This window comes from Aptenodytes forsteri, unplaced genomic scaffold, assembly GCF_000699145.1.
Source record: "Aptenodytes forsteri isolate BGI_AS27 unplaced genomic scaffold, ASM69914v1 Scaffold92, whole genome shotgun sequence".
Classification (NCBI taxonomy): Eukaryota; Metazoa; Chordata; class Aves; order Sphenisciformes; family Spheniscidae; genus Aptenodytes; species Aptenodytes forsteri.
The window spans coordinates 1761484-1774121 of record NW_008794581.1 but is presented as its reverse complement, the minus strand read 5'-3'; the positions used below and the strand labels follow the sequence as shown (position 1 = coordinate 1774121).

At 34.7% G+C, this 12638-nt stretch overlaps 1 protein-coding gene across 4 annotated transcripts in view; it reads left to right on the top strand.

Moving 5' to 3' along the window:
• Window positions 1-12638, top strand: part of TRAPPC13 (trafficking protein particle complex 13) — a 27728-nt gene that overhangs the window by 549 nt on the left and 14541 nt on the right. For all 4 annotated transcript variants that reach the window (XM_009272486.2, XM_009272485.2, XM_009272488.2 and 1 more), the window contains exons 2-7: window positions 6414-6482; window positions 7363-7462; window positions 8059-8143; window positions 8865-8992; window positions 9130-9202; window positions 12324-12368. In XM_009272486.2, the coding sequence (XP_009270761.1) occupies window positions 6414-6482; window positions 7363-7462; window positions 8059-8143; window positions 8865-8992; window positions 9130-9202; window positions 12324-12368 (500 nt within the window). The remainder of the gene's footprint in view (window positions 1-6413; window positions 6483-7362; window positions 7463-8058; window positions 8144-8864; window positions 8993-9129; window positions 9203-12323; window positions 12369-12638) is intronic.

Below are 12638 nucleotides of genomic sequence, written 5' to 3'. Positions count from 1 at the left end.
GCGGTGGGGCGCAAGGCGGGAGGTGCCTGAGGGTAAAAGGAGGCTGGGGGGGGCCGAGCTATTGTAAGTGACAGAGGGCCCCGCACACGGGTGTGCGCCTGGCTTGATGGGACCGTCGAGGCTGTTCGATGCATTTGCACGTTGCACATGGCTTTCAGCAGTTACAAGAAAACGTTTTTTAAAAATTTCCTTTCCGGTTCCCTGCTGTCTCTTTTGTTTGTTTATTTTTTCCCCTTTTAATTGTTTTTGCCTTTTTAACCTCATGCTTAATGCACAGCTACTGGGCTTACATCCTTGATTCAGGAATCGCATATAGTGAAAATAAAAATGTGTATGTCTCTCGCATACCTTGCAGAATTAGTACAGAAATCAAGAGAGCCCTGTAAAGAATTTGATCATTTCTGCTGGCAGTTGGGTACCAGTAAGTCAGCAATTGAAACACTGAAAAGCCTGAATCTACTTTCACCCTTATTGCAATCAACAGACATAATATTTACTCTCTTTTTTTCTGACCATGCTTGTTTATAAAATAAATGCTGCTAGTTAAGTAGGAGTAATAAATAGTTGGATAAAATCTCAATTCTGCAAGTGTTCCGAGTCAGTGAGGCTGCTCGGATGGCTAAGGTAGTGCAGGTGTGTAGATGATTTCAGAGCCCATCTTCTGCCCATTTACTAGTTTTACAACACTCCTGGAGGGAGTTTTTAATGGTGTCTGCATGTCACAGTAAAAACTGTTAACCATCATTTAACGATCAACAAGCCCTTTTTCATATATGTACACACACACACACAAACAAAATAAAGCCAAAAACCTGAGAACACAAAACATCATCACTGTCATTACAAATGCATTTTGATAGTAATTAATTCAAAGCAAAAAGTTTTATGATGGATCCTTTTGCTTTTGTAAGAAACCAACATAATCCTTGGGCTTGTATTGAATTTGGTGCAGTGTCCAGACTGTAGATTTTGCAAAAGAAGCAAGAAAGGTATCAGGGTTTCTTTGCATTGTGACTTTTTAAAATAAAATCTTGACAGTGTAATGATTAAGCAATCCTAGATTTTATTGATTTTAATATCATTGTATATAGCTGATCTCTGGCAGGGAACCTGAAATGATTGCAAACTTTCTAGGGGGGAAAAACAGGAGAGCAAGAGAGTGCATGTTATGTTATGTTTCATAGTAGCGTTTGTAGTTGCTACAACCCCCACCCCACCCCCCCCGGTTTAATATAATCTCTGTATGAAAGAAAGCAACGATGTATGAAAGTATAAAGTCTTTAAGGACTTAATGAGTCTTTCAGTTATTCTAGAAGTCTAATAAATTAAGGAATTATCAGGTCCTTAAGTCAAGGACTAAAAGGATGGCTGCATGTATTGCTTGGAAGCTTTGAGACTAAAATTAAATGTGTAGGTCTGATATGAAATGGAAGCAGACACCTTCAAGTTGCCTATAGCACTTCCCTTTTAACCTGTGACTTTAAAAACTGCTATATGGGTCAGTACTATTTCAGGAAGGGTTTTTGTAACACACGTGTTTTCTAGTTGCTTTATATGTCCTGGCTTAAAATGTTGAAGTGTAGGAGGAAAATGCTTTAAAAAAAAAAAAGTCTGGTAAGTTTGAGAAAATAGGCAGTAGTAATTGTATGTCTTTCAATATGCATCACAACAGCATAGTAAGAATAATGACGCATGGCAAGTATGAGACAGTGACAGTAAAAGAATAGTCTTGGGAGGGACAGTGTTGAGTAAACTGTGTGCATACAGATAATATTCAGCACACTGAAGTTAGGCTGGTAATGATGGAATACAGTTGCTAATGTTCAGCCTGGATAAAGTAGAATGTTCCGATATATATCTTGCTTATTTTTACAACATGTTGCTTTTTTGTAAAATATCCTAGCAGTGCTTTTCTTAATATGGTAGTGTCTTATTTTTTTATAATACTTCTGCTTTAGGTCCTGTTATCCACTGATCTTTGCAGCACGGGGCAAGGAAATTCTTGTAAATAAGATGTTTCAGTCTAGATTTGAGAATCCTAATCAAGAGACTGTTCCTTTTCTTAAGAATAACTGGATTCCTACTGTACAAGCATGGAAGTGGTCTTGCATTATCGACCACATCAGAGAGATCTAATAAAACTGCAGAAATTTGCAGAAGCAGCAGTGAAGGAGTTTCCCATTCGTCAGTTACCAAGATTTACACCCTGGTTTCCAAATGATTTGTACAGACTTCCCCTCAAACCAAAAAAGCGGCCACCTGTTATTTCTTGTGAGGAAGCAGAAGAATTGAAACAACTTTCTACACGTACAGAATATGTTACAGGATCTCCTGATTATGACTGCACAAAAAATCTCCTTGAGTTTCAGTCTAATGTGAAACATGGGCAAACTTTAACCCAAGCACAAACTGTTCACAGACCAATTAACTTGGAGAATCAAGGAGAACCACCACCTAATGGAAAACAAAAATTGAAAAGGTCTTGGAGTGTCTCTCTCTCTAGCCCTAAGCTTAAAGAAAAGATTCTTCCTTTATCTCAAGAACTGCAAAATAATTTGGAAAGACTAAAACTGCATGCATTTTATAGAGCAAGGTGGACAATTGAAGAGTCTATTTGTAATAATCAGAATTTGGAGGACATCTGGATAAAATTGAATAGACTTATCAAGCAGAATGAATTGCCATCTTGCAATGCTACTATCCAAAGATCTGTGGGACAGATATGGATTTTCTGTGATATATTATACTGTGAATATGTTAGAAATATTCTTAGGGAAAAGCTAAGCCTTACTGATAAAATGAATTTGCTTGTACATAAATTTGGAATTATATTTAGTTTATAATTGTAAGATAGAGTTTCATAATAAAAATGCTGTCTGAAGTTCTAGAGTTTTTTAGCAGCTTAGAATATACAAACTTTAGAACAACTGATGAATTAACAAGCAGAAAACTACTTAGTATTACTTTGCTACAGTTTTTTAACTGTAATAATATATTTATTTAACTTTGTTTTGCCAGGTGACTTATGAATGGTTCTATTAATATTAGTAAGTTTCTGTTTGGCTTAGTACTGCATTTTGTAGCTTTTCTCTACCTCGGTAGTCTAAAGGAAAAAAATTAAAATAAATTCCACACAATTATGGCAAGCTGTGTCATATAATAAAATTAATGCTTTCAATCAAGCAGAGTACATCCTCACTGTGCTTCTTTGAAATTAGGAGAAGGAAAAATATTTTTAAGTGAGTTGTTATAATCGCTATAAGGATCTGTAATTATTTTTGACACTGAGACTTTCAAGATCTGATTATTTCCTCAAAGTAGTGTGTGTGGGTTTTTTAATGAAGGCATAGCCCTTGCATGAAATACAAACTTACTTTCTATTGCGTGTATACACTGCCTTAGTAAGGTTACCCCTATTTTCCCAGAAATGCTAATGAAAGTTTCAGTGGAAGTTGTGTGCTGAAAAATAATGAACAACTTAGCATTTGCTGTTTTATGACTTTGGTAATAAGATTTTTTTTTTTCTTCCTGATGTTTCTGGTCTTTTGTCTCTAATTATATTGGGGAACAAGAAAGCACTAACTTCCAGCTATGTGTCAGGAACTTAAGAAACCAGACATATCTGTAAACCTCTCTTTGCTGTCATTATGGAAGGTAAAGGTCTCTGAGGATTTGAATGCGTTCAGTGGTGATAAAAGACTGAGTTCAGCATTACTTTTTGTCACCTGAAAGAATAAAGTGTTTCAAGGTCATGCTGTTCCTTTTCAATTCAACGTTTGGAGGGTCAGTAGAGCAGTTAAACTGGGATCGATATGACTGCAAGGGTCTGTATTTTTCTTGGGCACCCTTACTAACTCCAGATAGTTTTGCTGTAGCTGGAGGTCAAGGTCTGTGGCATCTGGAAAAGGGGGAAAATAAGTGAATGGTATTTGTAGATTGTTAGATTATCATTAACACTGATCAAATAGAAGTGCACGTAAGCATAATGGACATGCCTCTGTGTAAAAACTAAATAAAATCCCCTTGCACTTTTACTTACATTTTTCTTTTGATGACATCCGTATGTTGGAATAATTATATTTTATTATAGGCATTACATATCTTTTTGTAGTTTAAAATTAAGGATATTGCTCAGTTTGGATCATTGACATATATTTCTAAACCTTGACTGAATGTTAAGGGAGTCTTATATTGACATTTGAGGTGTTTGTGACATTTAATATTACCACTTAGCAGAATTGATGTAAAATGCTGCCTAGAGTAACTGAGGGTCATTATTATTTTTAAAGCTTTTATAGCCAAGTTATTTCACTGAAATTCTTTTTCTGAGCTTAATACTAAGAGTAACAAAGTTTCTTTGTGAGTAAGCATTTTTAAACATATAACGGAGTAGAATGCAGCGTGATTTGAGTTTTATTTAATGTTGTATTTTGTGTCTAGGATCTTAGAAGAAAAGAGATGAGAGGTCATCCTGCAAAGATATTTTCTAATATTAATTTAGTAGTCCTATTAAATATGATAATCTAAATATCTTAATTTATTTGTGTTTTGACTTCATTCTGCGATCTATTTATTTACTGTCTTAAATGTGACTAAACTTGATCTGTAACTGTTCCTTTAGAAAGAGTCAGCAAGCACTAGTTTATATGGGCTCACTGTAGATTTGAATAAAATTAGGTAACTGCCAGTAATACAGTCCCACTATATTTATTTAATATACTGACAAAAGAGCTAAACAAACATCTTACTAAACAGAAGGAGAGACCGGTGTCGCTGTTCAGTGGTAGCTGTCAGCTTTCAGCTGCTTTGGGTTGGCTTGTATGTGAATAATGATACATGCACTGTTAATTGTGAGCACCTCAGCTGGGTAACCGTCATGTAATAAAAAGTGAACACCACATTTGGATTCTTTACAGAATTATTACAGTCCTGGGTAGAACCAATGTACAAGCTGAAATCCAGAATTTCATTCTGAACTGTTCCAGAAATGCTTAGTTCATATGCATGTATAGTTCAGTATTTATCTTTTTCATTTTCAATATTGAATCTGGTTCTCCATTTACTCTGTTTTGTATATTTTGGGGCTTTTTATTTACCTCGTGGTTCTTAGCCTTCAGAAGTCATGTTTTTCAACTTTTCACCATAACAAAGAGAATGTATTGCCTTTTTTAATGTGAAAACTGAGATGTGTTTGTGCCAATGCTAACTTGCATAGGTCTGCTTTATGGTAGTGTAAATTCTTGTGAACCAGTACAGCCCACTACACCCAAATGTATATCAAAATAATTGAGTATTTTACACAACTGGAAATAGTGAATGCTGACTGGACATGTAAGATGTACAAAAGTACAATAAAGATAAAAGCACGATACATGTGTCAGTGCAAGGATGTTGATTAACTTGTTGCAGTCAAGAGAAATCCTTTTATTTTATTTTTTAGTTTTAGTTTTCAGAAATTACATGGGTTTATGTTTGTTAAAGGTTCGAAGAACAACAAATTAGGGATTTTTACATATTCAGATCAACACCTAAGGTTACAAATGCTGAACTTTGTTTCATGTGAATGCTTTCATGAGAAGCTGTATGCAAGATTAGGGCCATTGGTTATATGAATAGGGAGGATTTTTTTTAAAAAGCAACATCTTAAATCTGTAATACAAATAAAAATAATCTTGTTTTGAGTATTCTGAGTTAAAATAGCCTTTGAAAATACCACTTTCTTGAAGTAGAGGGGTTTTTTAATAGCAAGATCTCACCGATTTTGATTTTGTCAGTATTTATAAAATAAGGGGGTTTGTAAGTGTGTTCCTGAGGTTTTTGTGATGGTTTTGCTGGTTTGAGTTTAAAGTTTGTGACTAAAAGAAAAAGCGGTTGTATAAATAATGTAGGCTTTTAGACTTGTAACTCTATCTTGCATATGTTTTGGAGATTAGGGTGTAAATGCAATTCCTTATAGCCTGGAGTTTGACTGAAAGGGTCCGTGCTACTCATCATGTCCCATTCTAGAGCAACCAGGATCACAGAACAGGCACTTAGCCTAGAAGAGTCCACAAAAAAATGAAACTGGTACACTTCTCCTGAAGTCCACAAAGCACTTAACACTGTAACAGGTATAAGATCATTAGCACACAAGATTGAAAGCAGTAGATGTTAGTGCACCAGGGGAATAAAGCAAGACGGAGCAATGGCATCACCAGTGCTCTTGGATCTCAGAGTAGCAGGGAATTTGTTATATTGAAAAAGGCCAGGTGATCCAAAACGGTGTTACCCTTTTTCAGGCTAAGATTTGGTGGTTGGGGTTTTTTTTGGTGGAAGGAGAGCAAGACAAAATTATACTTAAAAAAAAAAAAAAGAAAAAAAAATTAAAAAATACTTGTTTAATTGACCTATGGTTTATTTTCTGATTTTTGCAGTGATGAGGCTAACCAAACCTACTTTATTCACTAATATTCCAGTGACTTGTGAAGAAAGAGATTTGCCAGGTACGTCTTTTCTACTGACTGATTATTGTGTACATATTACCAGGTTTAAGCAATGTGAGCATCTGCGACTTAGATGTCAGAGGAGTCTTATGACCTCCCATAGACGGTAATCTGAAACAGCAATATATTTTGTTTGGTAATGGCTATAGGAAGATACCAAGGTGCACTCTACTACTCTTGACCTACAGCTTTGAAAGCTTGGTGATGATACTGCAAACATGTGACCTCCAAGTCTGAGCAATTAACACACAAGATGGAAGGCAGTTGTGAGAGACAAATGTGTAATTGTAGGATGTTCGGCGTTACTATCTTCTTTATCTGGAGAAAATGCCCTGGTAATTAGAATCAACACATGAATGTTGTATGGAAAATTATTTTGCAAGAATCACTGCTTCTGAATTGTGTTATGCTTGGTATACAGTCATAAATTGGAAATCCCTGGGTTGTCCCCCAGTAATAGTTGCAGTCTAGAAGTCAAGTATAAGAAAGAGGCAAAGGAAAGATTCAAGAGAAGAGGATTGTGTGGAAATAGAAAGCAAGCAGGGGAAGACAGTAAGTGTGGTTGTTAGTTCTGTTATGTAATGTGCTTTACTCGGGCAGAATTTCCCTTAAAGTTTAATGTTAATTTGAGCAATGCCTTTGGGATTGTGCCCTTCAGTATGTATACTGAATGATTTATTGGACACGAGCGCCTGGAAGTAAGTTATAATTTATAGGCAGGCCTATAGATACGTATTTTATCCCTAAACAAGTTGGTTGTAAAATAAGTATATCTAAAATAAATTACATCTAAATAAGTGATTAAGTGTCATAACCTAAATCTAGACAAAACTTTAGACTTAGCAAATATTTAGATACTAGCAATTTGATATTTCCACAGGTAATCTATTTAACCAGCTCATGAAGGATGATCCTTCTACTGTAAAGGGAGCAGAAGCTTTGATGCTAGGAGAAATGCTGACTTTGCCTCAAAATTTTGGGTAAGAATGAATTATTGTAACTGTAACATGCAAGGTTTGGGATTCATTTAACGATAACGTGTTTGTTACTTTTCTTTCTTTTTCAACATCGTTGTTATGCAATGAGATGTTAAATTATTTGAAAAATAATCTGTGGCTTGATTTATAATGTGGCATAATATATAAATGTGTGCTGCCTGATGTTCCTTTTCTGTAGCCTGACTCTGAATGTAATAAGGATTGAAAGCTGAAAGAAATTTGCAACTGTAGGTGAATTTCTAACATAATGCACTACTATAAACCACATCTTATACTAACAGAATTTACTACAGTGATTTTTGTGGGTACTATAAGCCATCTTCTTATTCTTCTCAGATTTTTATCTAGAAAAAAATTCTGATTTGTTTGTTCTCTTTTGAAGTTGTTTGTCTTAGAAGGATTACATTTAGAAGTATGGGTGTGAAAATGCCAAAGTAGTTTTAGGATTTGATCTGGCAAACACGTGTGTGTGTGTGTGTGTATATATGTTTTAATTAGAACTTGAAGGGGTTTCAATGAAATGTTCTGTATTTTTTTTAAATAACTGTTACTCAACATATTTTTTTTTAAACACACAGAAATATATTTCTGGGAGAGACGTTCTCCAGTTACATTAGCGTACACAATGATAGTAATCAAGTTGTCAAGGACATACTGGTGAAGGTATGTGAAGATCTACTTACTGGATTTCTAAAAAAAATAAAATGTTGAGTATGTTTTCTGACAATATCTTGTATGTTTAATGCTAATATATAGACTTTAGGAAATATCTGTCACTTTTTCCAATCCAGAAAATATACCGGGAAATTGGAAACAATGAGACATAAAAATAGAAATGATGATAGAAATCTTTGAAGATTAAAATGAAAAACTAGGGTTGTATCGAAAAAATAGCTACGTAATAAATCTTCTCTGGAGAATTGGTGTAGCAAATTCCAGAGCTAAAAAATTGAACTTATATTTGCCTACATGCACTTTCAATGAGGTCATCAAAGCAAGTCTCTGTAAAGCATGCGTTGACTTGTATTTTGCTTATAGTTCAAATGAGTTCTTTTCTAGTGCATTGGGTTTTTTGCATTTTCTGCTGAACAAATAATACATTGAGAATAAAAATTCCAGAAGTCATTGTGGAACTCAATGGAAAAAGTAAATAGAGATTTTATAAGCTGCATGTTAAAGGATTGTACCATTTATATATATTTTAGGGCTTGTCTTTAGCTTTGACAAGTATCTCATCATCTCAACATATCTTAATTATATGTATAAAAGCATATAGGGTACAAAATGCTCTGTGAAACTTAGTACTTTATGACATGTTATTTTTCTTCAGATTGCTTTAAGCAGCTGCAGTTTTAACCAATGTTTTGTTTTTTTCTGTCCCCAGGCTGATCTTCAGACAAGTTCTCAGCGCTTGAACCTTTCAGCTTCTAGTTCTGCAGTGGCAGAACTTAAACCTGACTGTTGCATTGATGATGTCATCCATCATGAAGTAAAGGAGATAGGAACACACATGTAAGGTTTTAAATTTTTCTGTAATTAAATGACCTTAAATGAAACTGCAGCACATGAATGCTATTCTGTTGCTGCTTTGACATAGGCATAAAATTTAAGTAATTCAAAATTATTTTTTAAAAAATTGTTTCTTTCAGCTTAGTTTGTGCAGTAAGTTACACTACACAGACAGGAGAGAAGATGTACTTCAGAAAGTTCTTCAAATTTCAGGTATTGCATGAAGTATTCTACTTTTAATAAGTGGGTGAATCTGGAAAATCCATTTTAAAACATTTGATACTTCTAAAGCACTTTTACATACTAAAAATGTCTTTGACTTCTAAAAGTGAACTGATAAAAAACTTTGCTTCAAACTTCACATGAAATGATGGTTTCTAATTACCATGCAGTTAAACATTTCAGAAATAATAATAAATATTACATGTTATAGTTTTTATTCATTTATTGAGAAAGAAAAATCTACTCTTTAAAGAAACCCTTTTTATAGCAGCCGGCTTTATGATTATTTTTAAACAGAACAAGTATTGTTCATTCTGACTTTGACACATCTAACCTTTGAGTTTAGACTATAAAATTCTGGTTTTTCTTTTAGGGTGTGTAACCTTTTTTAAATTGGAACTTAGTGGTTTGTTTTTTAAAGGAAACTAAGCGAAGAAGTCTGATGTGTTATGTCTGACTAATATCCACAGGAGTAGTTGATAGAGTTGAAACTTTTTGTTCCACCGCAGAAATTTCAAGACTTGAGATTAAAGTAACGGAGGAAAGCAGGAAATTACTGTTATCTGTGGACTGATTCTGGCAGGAAAGTCTATTTTAGCTGTGTATTTAATGGATGTTTATTTTTTAGAGAAATATGCTGTAACTTGGATAATTGTGGGCTCTTTCCCGTAGAATGGAGGATTAGGTGACATGTTTTACTGAATACACTTTCGGATACTCTCACAGAGTGGCAATACAGGAGCATTACAGAATTGAGACTTGTATCTTTTGCAAGTTGCAGGTGATTTCATTTTGCTCTTTTCTAGTATTCTATCTAGATACTTCAGAAAAAAGCATTTCAGTCTTTAAGAGGCTAAATTGCCATGTGCTACAGACAAAGAACACCCAGGTGCTGTTAGTACTTGTGGGCCTTGAAATGGCAGGTATTGATTAGTCAAAGGTGTTTCCAAACAATCCTAGGGAAAATCATTCCATATCAATTTTCGTGTTACACTCTCCTCTAAACCCAGAAACTCTGCAGTATTTCTTTATCTCTATTGAAGCTGATTTTCATCTTTGTGTTTTGTCTTGCTCTCCTTGTGAAACCGTTTCCCTTTCAATTTCTCCATTCTTTGTCCCCCAGGAGTTCAGTATTCTGTCCCCTCTGGTCACTAATGTATGCATCTGCAGGCTTCCAGTTCTCATCTTCTCTCCCTTCCCTACCCTTGTTCTTGCCAGAGCCTTGTTCAAGATGTCAATTTGTCTCCTTTAGATTTCATATGGAAACATATTTGTGTACATTTTTCAGTGTGCGTCTGTATGCGTCTTGTAATTTCTATGTTTTTTAACTGAATACAACACAGGCAACTTTAATGTCAAAATAGCTAAGGCCAGCTATCTGTCAAATATGAAGCTCTTCCTTCAAAGAAGGAAGCATAAGAGCTTCTCAAAAAGTGTATATACGCTTTAACACCATTCTATAAATACTCTCTGATTCATTATGAGCAAAACACTTCACTGAGCAATTTTGGTTGTTGTTTTTTAAATTTGACATGGAGACACCAGCTAGAAAATCTGAGGACAAACAAAAAGAAATATTACAGAAAACTGAACAATGTCTTTACAGTGGGAATTGATGGGTGCTAGTGATCAAGGTGCCACCAGCTATTTTATAATAAAAAAAAAATTTCTTTTTGACAGATGCTCTACTTTTTCAGTTATGTTTTCTAGGATCTTTTAAGTTGAACTGGTGTTACAGTTGGTTTTAAACAGCTTCTTTTTCAACCATTATGTGTAGTTTAATACTGATCAATAGTGCCTTTTTGTTCCAAAGCTTTCTCTGAGTAATTAACACCATTTTTTTTTTATGGAAAAGGAGTGATTCTTTCTGCGGTTTGGTGGGGATTGAGGGGCTTGTTGCGGGGTGGTGGGGAGGGGGGGTGAACATCACAATAATTATTTGATTTTTTTTTTTTACTGGAATGCCACTTGACATCTACTGGAATGAATGGAAAGACTTCATTTATCAGAGAGAGAAAACATCAGCACTTAGGGAAATCAGTAAGAAGCTTGCTGAAGCAAAATATTTGGCAGAAAAAAACACTCAACCAACAAACACCTAAATTAAAATGTTGACTTTTTTTTCTGACTAGAGAGAGTTATGATTACTTGAAAGAATTGAACATTATGCCTGTTATAATGCAAAAATCTCTGTGAAGGCTACTTTTAAATACTGAATTCTTCAGGACTAAAAAATTTGTTCACAACTTGGAACTTCAGGGGTCTCAGGGTGCAGTACACTTATATGTAAACAAAATAAAGTTTCCCTGTGTAAAGGGAAATAAATGTCTTCAGCAAGATAATTTGAATTTGTTTCCTTACGAGTATAATAGAAGATTATTTCTTTCAGTTACATCAGTGTATATCCATTTCATATCTGAATGTGTTAATGGTACTAGCTTTATGCACAAAATTCAGGCACTTAAGAACCAACACTTTTTTATCACCTTTAAATCAGCAAGAGAAAACAATTTGATTATATAAATCTCATGGGATTAAAATGATTTATTGGCTTTTTTATTTCTTGTAACAGTTGCATTTTCAAGAAGGAAGTAAAGCCTAGTAATGGTTTGTTGCTTAAGCTAATCACATGAATAGTTCTCTATTTTATTTATTTTTAGAGAAGCCCTCAGCAACTTTTGGTTGCTGCAGAACACTGAAGGACTTGTAACTATTACATGGTTCTTGCTCACTCTTGAAAGCAAGTCCAGACCACTTCAGGATACAAGATGGATGTAATGTTATTTTTAAAGGCATAGATCTACTCAGTGCACAGGGTTTGTCTGGTTCCGTAAGAGGCCAGTGCTTTGGTGGAGAAGTAATTGTTTTCAGTCTGAGAAAACTGCTTAGTAGCAAAGCAGTCAAGTGTGCAAATAAGAAGCAGCAAGTATATACTCTGAATTGTGAGGTTTTAGCTGAGTTTGTTGTATCATGTATTCCATTGTGCACCTGTTCTGTGTAAGATCTAAAAGAAAAATAACACTTTAGTGAAGATCCTAGTACTTATAAACAGTTTATGCTGATGTTATATGAGAAACCAGTTGTCAATCTGTCTTTTTTCCATTTCATTCAGGTCCTTAAACCACTAGATGTGAAAACCAAATTCTACAATGCTGAGGTAAGTGAGAGCTGCGTGTATTTGGGTTTGTTTTAGTGTGCTGGGTTTATTACGTCACATTAGGTGGTTAGATTAAATTCAAAGAGCTTCTTAAGTACACGTTTCTGAGAAAGATGATCAGTTCTAAAAGGAAAAAAACAGGTGGCGGGTTTATATCATTTAGTTTAAAAATAGATACACTTTTGATGAAGCGGGGGAAAGAGATGGTAACTAAGGCAGATATGTCAGGACTTTAATGCAATTGACTGACAGTTTTGCATATTTTCTGCT